The following is a 19,512-nucleotide window of genomic DNA, read 5'->3' as shown; positions in this document are numbered from 1 at the left end:
TGAGAAGTTTGCTGGTTCCTTTTAAAATCACATTCATGTAAAGGACAAGGGCCTTTCCCAGTGATCCAGGGTGAAATTCACGATGCACGGAGGTGTGAGGGCTCAGAGGACAGAGTAAGAAAGGGGGAAGATTTTCCAAACCCGTGACAAAGGCAGTGCTGCCAAAAAAAAGTCATTTGCTTGACCAGTTCACTCATGGCTTTCCTGTCCCCGCTGCTTTTTTCAGGTACAGGCCCTTGGCCGAGACCCTCCCTGGCAATGAGAGGACACTGCCCGCCGAGGAGAGGTGCCGGCTGGCCCTGCAGCACTGCCCTTTACCAGGGTGGCAGGTGGGTGACCCCCAAGCTCCACCAGAGCAGGTCAAGGTTGCCAGTAGGTGAGCGCGGGAGCCGCCCAAGTGTGTGTGTGTGTGTGTGAGCGCGCGCACACGCGCGCGCTCAGTCACTTCAGTTGCGTCCGACCCCATGGACTGTAGCCCATCAGGCTCCTCTGTCCATGGGATTCTCCAGGCAAGAATATTGGAGTGGGTTGCCGCTGCCTGAGACTCACCAGCAAAACCAAAGTGCTGAGATGTGTTTGGCAAAGAAAGATGCTAAGCGTAGTCCCTGAACACACAGCAGCCCTGATTCACCAGCTTCATCAGCAAACATAGGAGCAAGGAAGCCCAGAGCCAATGTTTATGACTCAGGAAAGAGTTCAGGATCGAGTTTGCCTGCATCTCAGACCCCAACATAGGCAGCAGAGCCTTCTGCTAAAAGGGGAGTGTCTCAAAGGGGAGAAGTCAGAGGAACCAAAACAGGGGTGCTTGACAGAGCCCAGGGTTCCCTGGCGTGGCAGCCATGCTTCCAGAGGAGGAAGGAGCAGGAGACAGAGAGCAGGGACGTGCTCTTCAGAAACCCCAAGGCACAGTCTGGATTTTGTTTAATCCCTGAAGCAACTCGAAAGGCCTTCATGACTAGTGCTAGGAAGCGGAATGTGAAATGTAAAAGAACTGAGAAACAGAACTGAGCAATGATGGGAATCGGGATCCTTGACACCAGGAATTCCTGCAAGTTTCTAGCTATAAAACATCTGAATCTGCACAGGAGGCAAAGAGTTTGGTAGCCAGTAGTTTCGGCAAAACAGAACAATTATGGGAAACCTGAGATAAGTCTCATCTTTTAAAAATGATAGGGAGACAGAGTGTCTCCGAGGGAAAATGTATGATAGCTGATGGGGCCACAAAAGGGTGCTTTAGTGCAGAAACGACACGAAGAGGAGGTGCAGACTTGCCGGTGTGTCTGAAAGGGGAAGGCAGCTGTTGAGCCCTGGGTTGACACCAGCATCCTCACCCGTCTATGACGAAGAACCAAGAACCTAGCATTTTAGCATGGATGAGTAACGGTTTAATTGTCGGTGCCACCCAAGCACTTTCTTCATTATCCTTTCTCCTGTTCTTTCCCTTTTTTAACTAATAACGGAGTTGAACTTTAAATAGCGGTCTGAAGGAGGACGCGCGCACTGCCTGTAGTAGGCACAGATGCACATCCGTGCCAAAAGACAGGATAAAAAAAGGAGGAAGGAGGAAGGAGGAATTGCTAACAGAGAATGAAGTCAGCGAGCCGCGCAGGAGTCAGCGCATCGGGCGTGGGGCTCGTGTGCGGAATCGTTCCGCAAGCTGGAGCGAGTGAAGTCATTTCAGCTGACTCACTCTCAGAACTTTAAGCCAGTGTTGGGGGAAGACGGAGGGCAGGAGGAGAAGGGGACGACAGAGGACAAGATGGCTGGATGGCATCACCGACTCAATGGACATGAGTTTTTGAGTAAACTCCAGGAGTTGGTTATGGACAGGGAGGCCTGGCGTGCTGCAGTCCATGGGGTTGCAGAGTCAGACACGACTGAGCGACTGAACAGAAGTGAATACAGAACAGAGATTTTCCTGTTGCATTTTGCTCTTTAACAAACACAGATAAGAATGATGTACTTTATTAACGTTGAGAAAGAACGTTGAGTTGTTGAGGGATCTGGGAAGATTCTTGCACTAAGAGAGGGACTGGCAGGAACCACGACACCTGACCAGCCTTTGGTCCTCCAAGACACCTGATTGGAGTCTGGGGTCAAACGAGGAGGGAGAGGGCCCAGGGGACAATCCAGGGTAGCCAGGCAGCTGTCCCTCCCCCCACACATGCTAGGACACTTTTGACTTTGCTGCTGGGTACGGCGTGACACTGAACCACACGTACACTGGGCCTTTGAAAAAGTACATCAAAATAAAACATGGGGAAGAGTTCCCATTTCATTACGCTGATTTATTTTCCTTGGCTTTTTTGTCTCCCTAAAGGAGGCCAAAGAAAAGAAGAAACGTATTCATTTGCAGATCGTGTTTGTTTATGCGGTCCATCTTGAATAGTTAGGAAACGTGGCTTTCTTCAGCTTCTCTAAGATGGACCCTTTCATATATGCTATAAGACAAATTATTGACTCTAGAGAAATCAAGTGTATTCCTATTTCACTCTTGTACTAGTCAGAAGGCAAATGATTAAAAAAAAAAAAATTCTTCTTACCTAGAAAGCCAGACCTCTCAGTTTCAGAAGTAAAGCTTTTGTTTGAAATGCGTTGAAAGTTACAGGCAGAGTTGTTACCACTCTCTTGTGGGAAGTTAACAAGGACGAGGATTAAATAAGAAATGTTTGAAGCAGCAGCAGGTCCTAATGGGTGGTTTTGTTCAGGCACCGTGGTCCTCAGATTGCTAAGAGGCCAACATATGTTTCTCTGAAGCAGCCCTTATGCATCCTCTGGCTCAGAGTGGTTAGCCATGAAACTGATGGCTATTCTCCTTCATAGCGCTTAAAAGCGATGCTCGAAAGGGAAGAGATTGGAGTCATCCTTGGCTGCGTGAATCTGCACAGAGTGTTAGCGAGAAACTCTGTTCTCTGAACTGAAAAGCAGGTCTTTCCTCGTGGCTCTCATGGGTCTTGAGGATCCTATGAGATCACTTCTTCTTTCCCCGACAGCCATCACAACCCATGCAGGAAACCTTCACAGCATCAGCACGGGGCCTCTAGCTCCATCGCTCCTGTTCTCTTGCACATTAGAGCAATCCCGTACACGCTACAGAACACTGGGGTCTCCTTCTGGTACACACGAGGGGAGAGGGTTGTCTTCCCTTCAGCGCTGTGCGTTTGTTTCGTGATCCGCGTGCGCTGTTTACCGTTCATGTAGCCGTGGGTTTGGAGTCAGCATGCAAGGCCTTGGAATTTCTGAAATCTCATCAGTACTGATTCCTCTCATCCTGGAAGTCTGTTACAACTCCGAGGGCGCTTTTACTTATTTACTTATTTGGTTTGTTTTATCCAAGTTAACCCTGATAGATTTTAGAACCTTTTAGAACTAACACCCAAAAAAGATGTCCTTTTCATTATAGGGGACTGGAATGCAAAAGTAGGAAGTCAAGAAACACCTGGAGTAACAGGCAAATTTGGCCTTGGAGCACGGAATGAAGCAGGGCAAAGGCTAATAGAGTTTTGCCAAGAGAACGCACTGGTCATAGCAAACACCCTCTTCCAACAACACAAGAGAAGACTCTACACATGGACATCACCAGATGGTCAACACCAAAATCAGATTGATTATATTCTTTGCAGCCAAAGATGGAGAAGCTGTATACAGTTAGCAAAAACAAGACCAGGAGCTGACTGTGGCTCAGATCATGAACTCCTTATTGCCAGATTCAGACTTAAATTGACGAAAGTAGGGAAAACCACTAGACCATTCAGATAGGACCTCAATCAAATCCCTTATGATTATACAGTGGAAGTGAGAAATAGATTTAAGGGACTAGATCTGATTGATAGAGTGCCTGATGAACTCTGGACGGAGGTTCATGACATTCTACAGGAGACAGGGACCAAGACCATCCCCATGGAAAAGAAATGCAAAAAAGCAAAATGGCTGTCTGAGGAGGCCTTACAAATAGCTGTGAAAAGAAGAGAAGCGAAAAGCAAAGGAGAAAAGGAAAGATATAAGCATCTGAATGCAGAGTTCCAAAGAATAGCAAGGAGAGATAAGAAAGCCTCCCTCAGCGATCAATGCGAAGAATTAGAGGAAAACAACAGAAAAGGAAAAACAAGAGATCTCTTCAAGAAAATTAGAGATTCTAAGGGAACATTTCATGCAAAGATGGGCTCAATAAAGGACAGAAATGGTATGGACCTAACAGAAGCAGAAGATATTAAGAAGAGGTGGCAAGAATACACAGAAGAACTGTACAAAAAAGATCTTCATGAACAAGATAGTCACGATAACGTGATCACTGACCTAGAGCCAGACATCTTGGAATGTGAAGTCCAGTGGGCCTTAGAGAGCATCACTACGAACAAAGCTAGTGGAGGTGATGGAATTCCAGTTGAGCTATTTCAAATCCTGAAAGAGGATGCTGTGAAAGTGCTGCACTCAATATGCCAGAAAATTTGGAAAACTTAGCAGTGGCCACAGGACTGGAAGAGGTCAGTCTTCATTCCAATCCCAAAGAAAGACAATGCCAAAGAATGCTCAAACTACCTCACAATTGCACTCATCTCACACGCTAGTAAAGTCATGCTCAAAATTCTCCAAGTCAGGCTTCAGCAATATGTGAACCATGAACTCCCAGATGTTCAAGCAGGTTTTAGAAAAGGCAGAGGCACCAGAGATCAAATTGCCAACATCCGCTGGATCATGGAGAAAGCAAGAGAGTTCCAGAAAAACATCTATTTCTGCTTCATTGACTATGCCAAAGCCTTTGACTGTGTGGATCACAATAAACTGTGGAAAATTCTGAAAGAGATGGGAATACCAGACCACCTGACCTGCCTCTTGAGAAACCTGTATGCAGGTCAGGAAGCAACAATCAGAACTGGACAGGGAACAACAGACTGGTTCCAAGTAGGAAAAGGAGTATGTCAAGGCTGTATATTGTCACCGTTTATTTAACTTATATGCAGAGTACATCATGAAAAACACTGGGCTGGAAGAAGCACAAGCTGGAATCAAGATTGCCAGGAGAAATATCAATAACCTCAGATATACAGATGACACTACCCTTATGGCAGAAAGTGAAGAGGACCTCAAAAGCCTCTTGATGAAAGTGAAAGAGGAGAGTGAAAAGGTTGGCTTGAAGCTCAACATTCAGAAAACAAAGATCATGGCATCTGGTCCCATCACTTCATAGCAAATAGATGGAAAAACAGTGGAAACAGTGTCAGACTTTATTTGAGCGGGCTCCAAAATCACTGCAGATGCTGATTGCAGCCATGAAATTAAAAGACGCTTACTCCTTGGAAGGAAAGTTATGACCAACCTTGATAGTATATTAAAAAGCGGAGGCATTACTTTGCCAACCAAGGTCCGTCTAGTCAAGGCTGTTGTTTTTCCCGTGGTCATGTATGGATGTGAGAGTTGGACTGTGAAGAAAGCTGATCGCCGAAGAATTGATGCTTTTGAACTGTGGTGCTGGAGAAGACTCTAGAGAGTCCCTTGGACTGCAAGGAGATCCAACCAGTCCATTCTAAAGGAGATCAATCCTGGGTGTTCATTGGAAGGACTGATGCTGAAGCTGAAACGCCAATACTTTGGCCACCTCATGCGACGAGTTGACTCACTGGAAAAGACTCTGATGCTGGGAAAGGTTGGGGAAGGGAGGAGAAGGGGACGACAGAGAATGAGATGGCTGATGGCATCACCGACTCTGTGGACATGAGTTTGAGTGAACGCCGGGAGTTGGTGATGGACACGGAGGCCTGGCGTGCTGTGATTCATGGGGTCGCGGAGAGTCGGACACGACTGAGTGACTGAACTGAACTGAACTGAACCCTAATAGCTAACAATGCCATGCAGAAGAAAGAAAGGAGGCAATAAATGAACAGGAATAACCTCATTGCAGACATGAGGAAGTCGCCTTAGAGATTGGATTCCTGATCAAAATGCAAGGTGGGGCGAATATTTCGTCTCGGCCGGAAGGCCCTTTGCCAGGACCAGACCCGGCTCTTCGGGTTCTTTCCGCTGCACTCACTCCGATCTGTATCTTTTAATGTAGCCATTGAAAGTCCCTTTACTCAGACGACAGAACCTGAAAGGCACAGATTATGCTTCCAGACCAGGGCTTTGATCAGAGGCACTGGGAGGTTCTTTGATGAACTGGCAGATTGCTTCCTGCAGTTCGTATCTTTTTTTTTCTGTTTCTCGTGCACCCGGTAGATAAACAAGCTGGCTGCTTGCCGTTGCTGCTGGTTCTGACTGGCATCTTTCTTAAGTGAGTGTCAGCCCCCGACCCTTCTACAGCCATGGCTTTGGGAGGCTGGGTCCTGACTTAAGGAAAAGGAGAAGAAGAGGGAGAAGGGGAGGAGCTGGGCTCAAGGGAGGAGATGTTTGGTTCTGTCCGGGGTGTGATGTCCATTCTAGTCTGAGAGCGGAGACCTGGCTGCTCCAGGCACCCAGGGATGCCGCAGGGCTGGCCAGCATCCATGGTCCAGGTGCCACCCCTGGGACTGCTCACCTCGCCTTGACCTCGTGGGCAGAGGCAGGCGGAGACCCGTCCTGCCTAACCAAGTGGCAGCGCCCCAGCAGGCCTCCACCTCCCCGGCCTCCGCTCTTGTCCTGGCTCCTGAGCTCACCCAGCCCATCTTCTACCAAGCCGCTACCTGTCTGTCCCCCACCAGTGGAGTAAGCGTGTTGAGGGGGCCGTGTCCGCCCTGTGGACTGCGTGTCTCCAGCAAGGGCATCTCACAGGCAGCTGCTCGGGGCAGACTTGCCCAGCGGGTCGAGTAGAAACCACCAGATGACTCTAGACATGCAGACGTGGGCTTCTCAAGTGGCATGGTGGTAAAGAACCGCCTGCAAGTGCAGGAGATGTAAGAGACTTGGGTTTGATCCCCAGATGGGGAAGATCCCCTGGAGGAGGGCATGGCAACCCACCCCAGTGTTCTAGCCTGGAGAATCCCATGGACAGAGGAGCCTGGCGGGCTACAGTCCAGAGTCTCAAAGAGGCAGACATGACTTAGAGGCTGAGCACTCACTCACATACACTGACATATATGAAACTTTAAAATCTGGAATAATTCACAGAAACCTAAGGGCACTGATGTCTGAAGGATGGTTTCGAGGTGAGAGTCAAATGGAATTTTAGCGTATGTCTATATTTAGAAGATGAAAGGAAGTCGTGGATTAGTTCTGTAATTAAAGATGATTTTTAGAATTTGTAATCACTACCTAAATACAGCTTAAGTGGAATATTGCATGGGGCCAATTTATTTATTTTAAGCATGTATGAAAAAATTTAAGTCACACGGACAGTGCTTTTCCTGAAGCACTTTTGTTTCCAAAAGAGTAATTAACCTGTTGGATAGTTACACTACCGGCCCTTACTTCTCCAAGGAATCTTCATAGGATTTGAGCTGGTCACCACAAGTTTGGGCAGACTCAGTCCTGCCATTGTTTCCTTTACAATATCAACATCACTGCTTTAATAGAAGGTGGTTTTAATTTGATGAGAAGTGAAGGAAAATTGTGAGGCTAGAAAGGCATCAGTGCTTGACGGTTTCTTGTTCATGTGCATGAAATGACAAATTTTAAAAACACGCTGGACAAGCTTTATCCTTATTGCAAAGCAGAATTTAAGTAAGTTGGTCAAAAAGCAATCAAAGTTTCCTGAAATGATTCGAGTAGATGCTACAGGACTGACTTCCAGGACCGTTTTGTGTCTCACCAGAGGTATTTTTCTTCATGAAACAAAAAGTCTATGGATTACTTCTTTTGTGGGGGGTGGGGGGTGGGGAATCAAACCATTTTGAAAATAAGTTAAATGAAGCTACTAATTATTAATTTTCTACTATCTGGTATTTAAAAAATTATTCAGATATTTCAGTTATTTAAATATATACATTTTTAATTCAGTCCCACTTTAAAAGTTACCTTTAAAAATAATTCCTCCAGTCTGTGTTCATTTATCAAACCCTTTCTGCCCAATTTTCACAGCCATACACCAGTGATAGGCAGGCCTGTATTAGCCATGCTATGTCACTTCCGTAAAGGGGGAAACTTCTGAAACTAATTCTAAGTGGAAAAATAAATGGTATTATCAGATTTTCACACATTTTATATGAATCAACGGTAGGGGATGCTGTCTTCTGTGTAGTTCTTTGAATGCTATATTCATTTTCAAGCCATCTGGAGGGTGATGAAGAGAGAGACGGATCTCTCTGTTCAGGGACACCGGGGCACCGGGCAGCCCCCTGCTTAGCAAGGCTTCCACAGGGATGGCTTTTACTGTCCTTCCTGACAGTTCTAGGACTCTGGGGTGAGGGAAGCTTCATGGATGAGCAAAGGCGTTCTGTGAGATGCCTGTCACAGGACATCGTGGAAGGAGAAGCTGAGATGATAACCTCAGGGAGACTTCCTGCGTTCTCTAACGCCGTGAGGATGGGGAGTCAGACACAAGAGGGCTCCCGATGACTTGCTCAAAGTGGCACAGCCAGGAAGTAAAGAATACACCTGCAATGCGGGAGACCCGGGTTCGATCCCTGGGTCGGAAAGATCCCCTGGATGCGGGCACAGCAACCCACTCCAGTGTTCTTGCCTGGAGAATCCCACAGAGGATCCTGGTGGGCTATAGTCCTTGGGGGTCACAGAGTCAGACACAACTGAGGGACTAAACAACAGCAGTGTATAAAACAGATAACTAATGAGAACCTACTGTATACCGCAGGGAACTCTGCTCGGTGCTCCGTGGTGACCTAAATGGGGAGAAAATCCAAAAAGAGGGGACACGTGTGTGTGCAGGGTAGAGTCACGGTGCTGTACAGCATAAGCTGACACAACATTTTAAAGCAACTAAACGCCAGTAAAAAATTTTTAAATGTAGTTTAAGGAATAAAAAAGAGAGAGACTCCGAAAGAACTAACAGAAAGCGAGGCCCAGATTCAACGACGTCTGCTCTGTTTGTGCGTATTCACTGCCAAGCGCTCGCAGTCACTGCTTTCTTCATCATCTTCGCCATCCTCTCACGTAAGACGTGGCCGAGATTCCACTGCGTGTCTTTCCGAAATATATGGCCTCGCAAGGATTCACTCTGACAGTACTGAGAATTGCAAAATTAACATTTTTACCATAACATTAAATAAAATCAGTTGGATGAAGGATTTATTATTTCATTAATCTAAAATAGTCCAGTAGAGAAAAGATAATAAAAGTAAGAGCGAGAAACTGTTCAAGTTTTAAACATGCTCCACTTTCTTTACATCTTCGAAGACGAGACAATCGTATTAGGGCCCTTGGCTCTTATTAGTACAATAAATTAATGGTTTATAGCCTTTATTACTGGAGGAGCGCTTCGTAAATCAACCACAAGTACAAGCTGGAAAATAGCCTATAAAACTACTCTTTCTCTCATGCTTTCCGCTTTCTCTGGCATTATTACTGTTGAGCATAACAAAAAAAGTATCCAAGAGTATCTCTTAGCACTGTGTGCATTATCACTGGGAATTACTCTATAGGTGCATGTATATCTATTTCCATTTTTCTCAGGTTCTAAACACATTCATATACACACATATGTGATTGGGATTTTGTTACAAAGGGTTCGATCTTTATAAAAAATTTGAAAAATACAGAAAATTAAAGAAGAAAATATAGATCACGCCCATCACTAAACTTAACTACCTAGAGATAATTACCCCAGATGCTTGGTGTGTATTCACTGTTTTTAAAAATAACATAGACGTTTGCTTCTTGCACAATGTGTCTCCCTTTATACTCTGAGGACAGATATTACGTCTCTTTTTTTTTTCTTATATATTTTCACACACACACACACACACGTGTGTGCGTGTGTGTGTTTCACAGTCACAGCCCCAGGGGTCTGGTCAGAGCAGACACTCAGCTCGTGTTTGTTGAACGGCTGAACAAACGAATGTCCTCCTCACCCCAAGCGCCTGTCGAAGACGGACGCATGCGCAGTCGAGTCTTGCCACTACGTGTGCTCGTCTCTTTTAAAGCGATTCTGCGTTTCCCCGCTCGGCCTCTTTAGGCAGAAAGCGTAGGGTGGTAGTGTCTGGCACTCAACCATTGCTAAGCGAGAGCGGGCCATGCCCGCTGCGAGCCCGGCTTTTCACATCTTAGGAATGAGCCCCCTCCTCTGACTCCAGGTCTGCTGGTGGAGCGAGCCGGCTCCATGGGTGAGCCCCACTGTGTGTGTCCAGCGGGCCCACAGGCAGAGGCACCGCCATCCTGGGGAGGCACGGCCTGGGCCCCTCACGGGGAGACGGGGAAGCGGACCGTGGCCAGGACACCCACACAGGGCTACCTGCCGGTTCGGGTCCTGCAAGCCCTCGCTGGGGGTGGGGTCCCAGGCTCCGGGGTCGGCTGGGCAGGGGCCTGAAGGGCCCAGCCACAGCCACCGAGTCCAGGCCGAGACCCAGGCTGGACAGGCATGGGCTGGGCCGGAAGGAGGCGAGGCGAGGCGAGGCGAGGCAGGGCTGGGCCGGAAGTAGGGGGCTGGAGAGGTACAGGCTGGCCCGGAAGTAGCGCGCGGGAGGCACGGGCTGGACCGGAAGTAGGGGGCGGGAGGCACGGGCTGGACCGGAAGTAGGAGGCGGGAGGCACGGGCTGGACCGGAAGTAGGGGGCGGGAGGCACGGGCTGGACCGGAAGTAGGGGGCGGGTGCGGCCATACTGCTCCGAGAAGAGGGCCCTCAGCCCCCGAGAAGAGCCTTCAGCCCCTGCTACGAGGCAGAGAGTGGCCCGCTGCGAGGCCGTGTTTCTCAGCCTCTGCTCTTCGCCTGTCAACCCCTCTTCCAGGAAGGAAAATGGATGAGGCAGTAGGGCTGGGGCAGAGGGTACAGAGTCCCTCCGCTGTTAACGGGGGTTTGCGGCCCTTCCAGGCTCACCTTCCAGGGTCGGCCGTGCTCCAGGTTACTGCTGCTGGGAGAGCGGGGGTCGTGCCTGCGCCCGCCCCTGGTCCATCTCTTCTCCATCAGTTTGCCGTGTGTTGTGTTGCGACCCTATGCAGTGGAGCCCGCCGGACTCCTCTGTCCGTGGGATTCTCCAGGCAAGAGTACTAGAGTGGGTTGCCATTTCCTCTTCCAGGGCGTCTTCCGGACCCAGGGATCAAACTTGGGTCTCTTGCGTCTCCTGCATTGGCAGATTCTTTACCATTGCGCCACCTGGAATCATGTAGTCATTCAGCAAGCCCTTATTAAGCACCTGTTCTATGCCACAACCTTGTTATAGCTATGGGGTTTTGCCCATCATGAACCAGTGTCACCCTCTGGGGCAGAATCACCCTTCAGAATGGATGCTTAGAGGGACATGGGGTCCAGAGCCGTAGGGACTTATGTCAGCAAAGCTCAGCGTCCTACTTCAAGCTCAGTGTAGAAGCCATTGAGCTTTAAGGAGAGTGTCACTGTGATCTAATTCAGGCTTCAAACATGAAAAAAATAAAAACAACGTATCACTGGAAAGGAAATCTGGATCTGGGGAGCAAGGCAACAAGCTTTAGGTAGTAACCCACATGAGACAGCAGGGACAGGTGGACACAGAGAGCAGCTGAGGCAGAGAAGGGATAGGACCTCACAGGGACCTTAAGTCAACAAGCGCATTGCATTTTATTGACTCAAAGAGTGAGCACTCTTAAAACCAGCACATGAGTTTAGGTCAGGAATATGCTCATGCTCTTACGTCCAAGTGTGAATTTGCTGCACAAAACAAGTGTGGAGCTCTGGAAGATGGCAAGGACCATGTGATACTGCTTACACGGGAACCCTAAAAGAAAAACGGTGCGAATGAACGTCTGTACAGAAATAGCGTCACAGATGTAGAAAGCACACTCCCTGTGACCAGGGTGGAAGTAGAGGGGAGATTGGGATTGATATATACACATTATATGTATAAATAGATAAAATCACTGCGGATGCTGATTGCAGCCATGAAATTAAAAGACGCTTACTCCTTGGAAGGAAAGTTATGACCAACCTAGATAGCATATTAAAAAGCAGAGACATTACTTTGCCAACAAAAGTCCGTCTAGTCAAGGCTATGGTTTTTCCCGTGGTCATGTATGGATGTGAGAGTTGGACTGTGAAGAAAGCTGATCGCCGAAGAATTGATGCTTTTGAACTGTGGTGTTGGAGAAGAGTCTTGAGAGTCCCTTGTACTGCAAGGAGATCCAACCAGTCCATTCTAAAGGAGATCAATCCTGGGTGTTCATTGGAAGGACTGATGCTAAAGCTGAAACTGCAATACTTTGGCCACCTCATGCGACGAGTTGACTCACTGGAAAAGACTCTGATGCTGGGAAAGGTTGGGGTTGGGAGGAGAAGGGGATGACAGAGGATGAGATGGCTGGATGGCATCACCGACTCTGTGGACATGAGTGTGAGTGAACTCCAGGAGTTGGTGATGGACAGGGAGGCCTGGCGTGCTGTGATTCATGGGGTCGTGGAGAGTCAGACACAACTGAGCAACTGAACTGAACTGAATAAGGGATAGCACAGGGGACTCAAAACTCTGGAATGACCTATATGGGAAAAGGATCTAAAGAGTGGGCATGTGTGTGTGTGTGTGTGTGTGTGTGTGTGTGTGTGTGTGTGAGCGCGCTTATGCGCTAAGTCACTTCAGTTTTATCTGACTCTTGCAACACTATGGACTATAGCCCGCCAGGCTCCTCAGTCCATGGGATTCTCCAGGCAAGAATACTGGAGTGGGTTGCCATTTCCTCCTCCAGGCGATCTTCCCAACCCAGGGATCAAACCTGAGTCTCTTATCTCTCTTGCATTGGCAGGCGGATTCTTTACCACTAGCACCACCTGGGAAGCCCCCATGTATGTGTGTAACGGATTCACTTTTCTGTACACCTGAAACTAACACAACATTGTAAATCAACTATATTCCAGTAAAAATTTTACTAAAAAAAAAAAGATGGAAAAGACCTGGCCCTGTAGGCATTGAGAGCAGAACACAGTTCACAGAATAAACATAGGTGAGTTGCTAAGCAAATATGAATGTACCACAGAAGAAATATTTGTAAAATTAGGAAGGCTAGGTAATATTTTAAAAATATCTTAGAAGGCTTTCCTGGTGGCTAAGACAGTAAAGAACCTGCCAGCAATGAGGGAGACCCGGGTTCAATTGCTGGGTGGGGAAGATCCCCTGGAGAAGGGAATGACAACCCACTTTGACATTCTTGCCTGGAGAATCCCATGGCCAGAGGAGCCTGGCGGGCTATAGTCTGTGGAATTGTAAAGAGTTGGACACAGCTGAGTGACTAACACACTAAAATACTCTCCAGGAAGACTATAAGACCAGATGATAAAGACACAGGGCCATGAAGATTCATGTCTTTAGCAGTGAAGCCAACATCAGGGCATACAGTGGCAGGGCTCTTGAGCTTATGTCTGCACCCCAGTGGGGACGACGGCTGTAATTGTGTTTATGCTGCTGGTAATCATTTATAACCTCACATTCCATGGGGCAGGGTAGCTGTTATTGACGTTCTTGAGGCCCTTTTGTTAAAAAGACAGAGTAATGGTGCTTCCTAAGAGGATCCTTTAACTTACCCAGTGCACTTTTTTGGAGCTAATCGACCTTGTTTGGGTTTGGCTTTGGTTTGCTTTTCATAAAGTGTTGCTCTGGGAGGAAGAGATGTGTTTTAAGCACTCTTGACCAGATTGGTATGATTTCCATAATGAAATAATATTGGATCATAGGTGAGTTGCAAAGGATCTCAACTGTAGGATCACGTGGTACAAAATTCACTCGTAAGCTCAAAATAGTGGGTTTTAGTCATCGCTGCTTGCTATACAGGTCATAGTGTTGTGGATGAGAGGAATTAATTTTTCTTAATCTGTAATTACATGTAATTCGAGCCAAACCACCTTCTTCAAATACCAGAAGATACAGTACTTATTAGAGTGTGTGGCTATAATTATCTTTTCTGTGTTAAACCTCAAGAATGGTCTGTTTATAAAAAAGAGAAAAGAACTTGTGTTTAGCACAAATGTATCCTTTGGCGACGTTCTACACTGCAGTCAGAGCCAGACTGGACTTTAGGATGTCTATATTAGCCACCATGAAAATGCAAAATATGGAAATCCTGATACTAAGTATAAATTCATAAAACAGTGATCTTCTGCAGAAACGTGAGAGATCAGAGAAGTAAACGGGGCCCTCTGCAATGGCCCACACTCTGTCCGTGGAGGGTGCTTCTCTCTAAACCTAAATAAATCCATTTCTTACCCAAAAAGAAAAAAAATTATTTTTAAAAAGAAGTAAATAGGGGAAATATGTGAATTTTTAGTTAAAAAAATTACTAACTTTTAGTAATTTTTACTAAAATGTCTTTTAGTTAAATGGTTGTTTCACTGAGCTTCCTGAAATTATAAAACAAATTCCATTCATCCTTGTGGTCTAGAGCCTGGCACAGGGCCTGGTACTAGGAAAGCCCTTGACAAATGTGTGATTTATGAACAGGGTGATGGAGGGAGGGGTGGATAGAAGGGTGGAGGGGTGGATGGATGAATGATGAGTGAGGAGACAGATAAGGCAGATGGTAGGGTAAGCGGGTGAACAAGCGTGAGAGAGGAAAACCAGGAAAGATATAATACACGGTGCCTCTAAGGACTATGTGAAAATGATAAATAACCGGGAACATGTGAAGGTCTGTTCATAGCCTGCAAGTGGGAAGGTAGGCGTTCGTGGGGGACTGTTTCTGTTTGGAAGAGATTACCTGGTAGGTACAGAAAGTGCTTTGCATGGTGAAAAGGAGAAGGAACTGTGTTTTAAAGGAGCACGGTGACATTCTCAGATCAGCGGGAAGAAAAACAAGTCTGATGGGAGAGAGGCACAGACATCAAAACACATAAGAGAGTGTGTTGTTCTTGTCATTGTCAATAAAGCTGCTCTGAAAACTGAACAGATTGACGTTGGGACGGCACTTTAAGAGACAGATATACCAGGGCATTTTTTTTTAATTCCAACATTACAGTGAAAGAAGTTGACTACTTTTAATCCAGCTATGATTTTATACATCTTGTCTTTAAATGGGAAGTATGTATTTGAATAATGCTAGTGTTTTTAAAGCCAAGGAGATTAAAAATTTCAAAGAGTAATTTTTTATATATAATAACAAGGGTACAGCATTTCGCAGCAAAAATATCAGCCCCACAGTAAACTCTTTCTCAGTCAAATCTAATCTGTGGTAACTATTAATAGCAAGCTGCCAATAATTGTAGACATAGATATACAGGGATGGCACGTAACCTAACAGTGGCAACGCGGTGACATCATTCACTAAGAACGCTGCTCAGATGCTGCAGGTCCTTGACACAAGGCTCGCATGGGTTTCTGCCCTCAGAGAGTGCGTGGGAAGTTAGAATCTCAAGTCAATAACATCTCTTCTAGAGGAGTAAAACGTGTTAGGCCATCAGAGATTAATAAAGATCATATTATGAAGGCGTTTGAATGCCAAACCCCAAAGTATGCATTTTAGCTTACAGGCAGTACAAAATCATGGAAAGGTTTCTAGAGTGTTAATAGATTGGAGGCAGTGGCAAGGTGATCCCAGGGGCAGGTAAAGAATTAGAGGATGGAGTCCTAGATTTTGGATACAGTTATCTTATACCAGAATGTGATGGCGCCAAAAATCTGACACGTAACATCTGTTTCTCCAGCTGTATTAGACACATTTTTTTTCTTAAATGAATTTCTTCACATAGTTTAAATGGATTTATTTTTTTTTAAGATTCAATTATTTGAAATAAATAATTTTAAAATTCTGAGCTCACATTATAGCTGCTATCCGTTAAAATAATTTTCTTTAAATTCTGCTTTTTCCGTTTTGTCATGCCATCTGCTTTCCTTCACCTAATATGTGTAAATTGTGCCCTTTATATTTTCCCAACAGTATCCTAGCCCACAAATATTTCATAGTCAAGTTGAACATTCCAGCAGGTATTCCAGTAATGACAAAAATGGGAATTCAGTGGCCTTCCACTGTGGAGATATCTCTACAAGGTACATTAGTGACATAGATACATTACTTTAATGAATTAATTATTATAAAGTATCCACTAGACTGAGAGTTCATGAAGCCATCTGGGTTTTGAAGGATGAATAGGAGCCATTCTAACAGATGATTTAGAGAAAGATATAAAGAAAAGTAAAGTGTGTATGTTAAGCCAGAAGGAGAAAAATGTTCCTATTTAGAAACAGTAAGAGATATGATATAATTTGAGAATAAACTCAATTGCATTGGAAAAGGATCTTGTACTATAGAAAGTCTAATAAACATTTCAAGAGAGTTTGAGCAAGAGTTTGGAAATCAAGACCTGCTACTAAATAATTTTAAGCATAGACGCAATGGACATGAACTTGGGCAAGCTTCAGGAGACGGTGAGGGACAGGGAGGCCTGGTGTGCTTTAGTCCATGGGGTCGCAAAGAGTGGAACATGACTGGGTGACCGAACCACAGCAAAACATAATGAGACTGGTGTTTAGAAAGATACATTCAAAATTGTATCAGTAATTGAAATGTTTGAAGCCATGAATGACAATTCTGTTTAATCTTTTAAAATGTCACTTCAGAAAACAAAAACAAAAGCCCTAATGATTTTCTAATAAAAACAGTGATGACTCTAATTCACAGATGGCTCTTCTGAAGGTAGTTTTGCCCACAATCTCCCAAACAGCAAGGGGTGATCGGACGGGGGAACGTCCTTAAAAAGGTGAGGCCAGTGATGCAGGAAAGATGGTGAAGTGTTGAAGGATGCCCCTGAAAAGGTGAAGGATGCCCCTGAAAAGGTGAGGCCACAGAAGCAGGAAGTGTGGGACCCTCTCCCCTTCCCAAGAAGGGCAGCCCTCCGTGTCTGCCTCTCTGGTTGGAAGCAACAGTCGGAGTTAAGGATGAGGACAGGGAGGCAGGGTAGGGACTTCACAAGTGCCCTCAGCATCTCTAGTGCAGCCTCCAGGCCACCTGCGCTCCATGGCAACCACCCGTCCAGCCTTGTCTCTGCTCCCACAGCCTGCATCTCTGAAAAAACCCCTAAAAACTATCAGTCGTTGAAGCTCTCAAAGTCATCAATGACAATTTTGTCTCATCTTTTAAAAAAAAAAAAACCCTAGTGGTTTTCTAATAAAAATAGCGATGACTCTAACTCACAGATGGCTTACTTTACAGGAGTCAGATGACATTAAGGTTTTCGTCTCAGATAGGAACACGCTGCCTCCAGGGTGTACACGGGGAGGGCTCGGTGGGAGAATGTGTCAGGCTCTCCTTTGCTCTGGTTGTGAGAACAGCTTTTCATATGAGAGTGCAACCAAAATCAAGAGCGGAGGTGCTCCCAACATTTGGTCTCATTCAGATGAATCTTAATTTGCTGGAGTTGATATAGCGTACCAAGGCACTGATTTCAGAGTAATCGTATATGAATTCAGCATGCAAATGAAATTAAAATGAACAACACTTTTCTCCTAGTAGGTGTCATTAATAGACAAGGTAAATCCCTGAAAACGCAGGGATCTTGTCTGGGTTTTCCTGATGAAGACAGATTCCTTGATTTAGGTCCTACTAATCCTTAGTTGAGCTATTTCAAATCTTGAAAGATGATGCTGTGAAAGTGCTGCACTCAATATGCCAGCAAATTTGGAAAACTCAGCAGTGGCCACAGGACTGGAAAAGGTCGGTCCTCATTCCAATCCCAAAGGAAGGCAATGCTAAAGAAGGCTCAAACTACCTCACAATTGCACTCATCTCATACACTAGTAAAGTCATGCTCAAAATTCTCCAAGCCAGGCTTCAACAGTACATGAACCGTGAACTTCCAGATGTTCAAGCAGGTTTTAGAAAAGGCAGAGGCACCAGAGATCAAATTGCCAACATCCGCTGGATCATGGAGAAAGCAAGAGAGTTCCAAAAAAACATCTATTTCTACTTCATTGACTATGCCAAAGCCTTTGACTGTGTGGATCACAATAAACTATGGAAAATTCTGAAAGAGATGGGAATACCAGACCACCTGACCTGCCTCTTGAGAAACCTGTATGCAGGTCAGGAAGCAACAGTTAGAACTGTACATGGAACAACAGACTGGTTCCAAATAGGAAAAGGAGTACGTCAAGGTTGTATATTGTCACCTTGCTTATTTAACTTATATGCAGAGTACATCATGAGGAACGCTGGGCTGGAAGAAGCACAAGCTGGAATCAAGATTGCTGGGAGAAATATCAATAACCTCAGATATGCAGATGACACTACCCTTATGGCAGAAAGTGAAGAGGAACTCAAAAGCCTCTTGATGAAAGTGAAAGAGGAGAGTGAAAAGGTTGGCTTGAAGCTCAACATTTAGAAAACAAAGATCATGGCATCTGGTCCCATCACTTCATGGGAAATAGATGGAAAAACAGTGGAAACAGTGTCAGACTTTATTTGGGGGGGCTCCAAAATCACTGCAGATGCTGATTGCAGCCATGAAATTAAAAGACGCTTACTCCTTGGAAGGAAAGTTATGACCAACCTTGATAGTATATTAAAAAGCAGAGACATTACTTTGCCAACAAAAGTCCATCTAGTCAAGGCTATGGTTTTTCCCGTGGTCATGTATGGATGTGAGAGTTGGACTGTGAAGAAAGCTGATCGCCGAAGAATTGATGCTTTTGAACTGTGGTGTTGGAGAAGACTCTAGAGAGTCCCTTGTACTGCAAGGAGATCCAACCAGTCCATTCTAAAGGAGATCAATCCTGGGTGTTCATTGGAAGGACTGATGCTAAAGCTGAAACTCCAGTACTTTAGCCACCTCATGCGATGAGTTGACTCACTGGAAAAGACTCTGATGCTGGGAAAGGTTGGGGGCGGGAGGAGAAGGGGACGACGGAGAATGAAATGGCTGGATGGCATCACCGACTCTGTGGACATGAGTTTGAGTGAACTCCGGGAGTTGTTGATGGACAGGAAGCCTGGCGTGCTGTGATTCATGGGCTCGCGGAGAGTCGGACACAACTGAGCGACTGAACTGAACTGAATCGAATCCTTAGTGTCGGAGAAGGCAATGGCACCCCACTCCAGTACTCTTGCTGGAGAATCCCATGGATGGAGGAGTCTTGTGGGCTGCAGTCCATGGGGTCGCTAAGAGTTGGACATGACTGAGCAACTTCACTTTAACATTTGACTTTCATGCATTGGAGGAGGAAACGGCAACCCACTCCAGTGTTCTTGCCTGGAGAGTCCCAGGGACAGGGGAGCCTGGTAGGCTGCCGTCTATGGGGTCGCACAGAGTCGGACATGACTGAAGCGACTTAGCAACAGCAGCAATCCTTAGTATAGCTCCTTGGTGGCTCAGCCGTTAAGAATTCTCCTGCAATGTAGGGGACACAGGTTGGACCCCTGCGTCAGAAGATCTCCTGGAGAAGGGAACCACAAGCCCCTCCAGTATTCTCTGGGAAATCCCATGGACAGAGGAGCCTGGCAGGCTAGAGTCCATGGGGTCACAAAAGAGTTGGATATGACTGAGTG

General features: G+C 45.9%; 1 protein-coding gene across 1 annotated transcript in view; it reads left to right on the top strand.

Moving 5' to 3' along the window:
- MYO16 (myosin XVI) overlaps nucleotides 1-19,512 on the top strand; it is a 478,842-nt gene that overhangs the window by 382,461 nt on the left and 76,869 nt on the right. Inside the window, exon 28 of the mRNA XM_055426698.2 lies at nucleotides 227-329. Within this exon, the coding sequence (XP_055282673.2) occupies nucleotides 227-329 (103 nt within the window). The remainder of the gene's footprint in view (nucleotides 1-226; nucleotides 330-19,512) is intronic.

This window comes from Moschus berezovskii, chromosome 13 (assembly GCF_049115385.1).
Source record: "Moschus berezovskii isolate FMDL1 chromosome 13, NW_MosBer_1.0, whole genome shotgun sequence".
Taxonomy (NCBI): domain Eukaryota; kingdom Metazoa; phylum Chordata; class Mammalia; order Artiodactyla; family Moschidae; genus Moschus; species Moschus berezovskii.
Note: the sequence above shows the minus strand (reverse complement) of the source record. Positions and strands in the feature narration are given on the sequence as shown.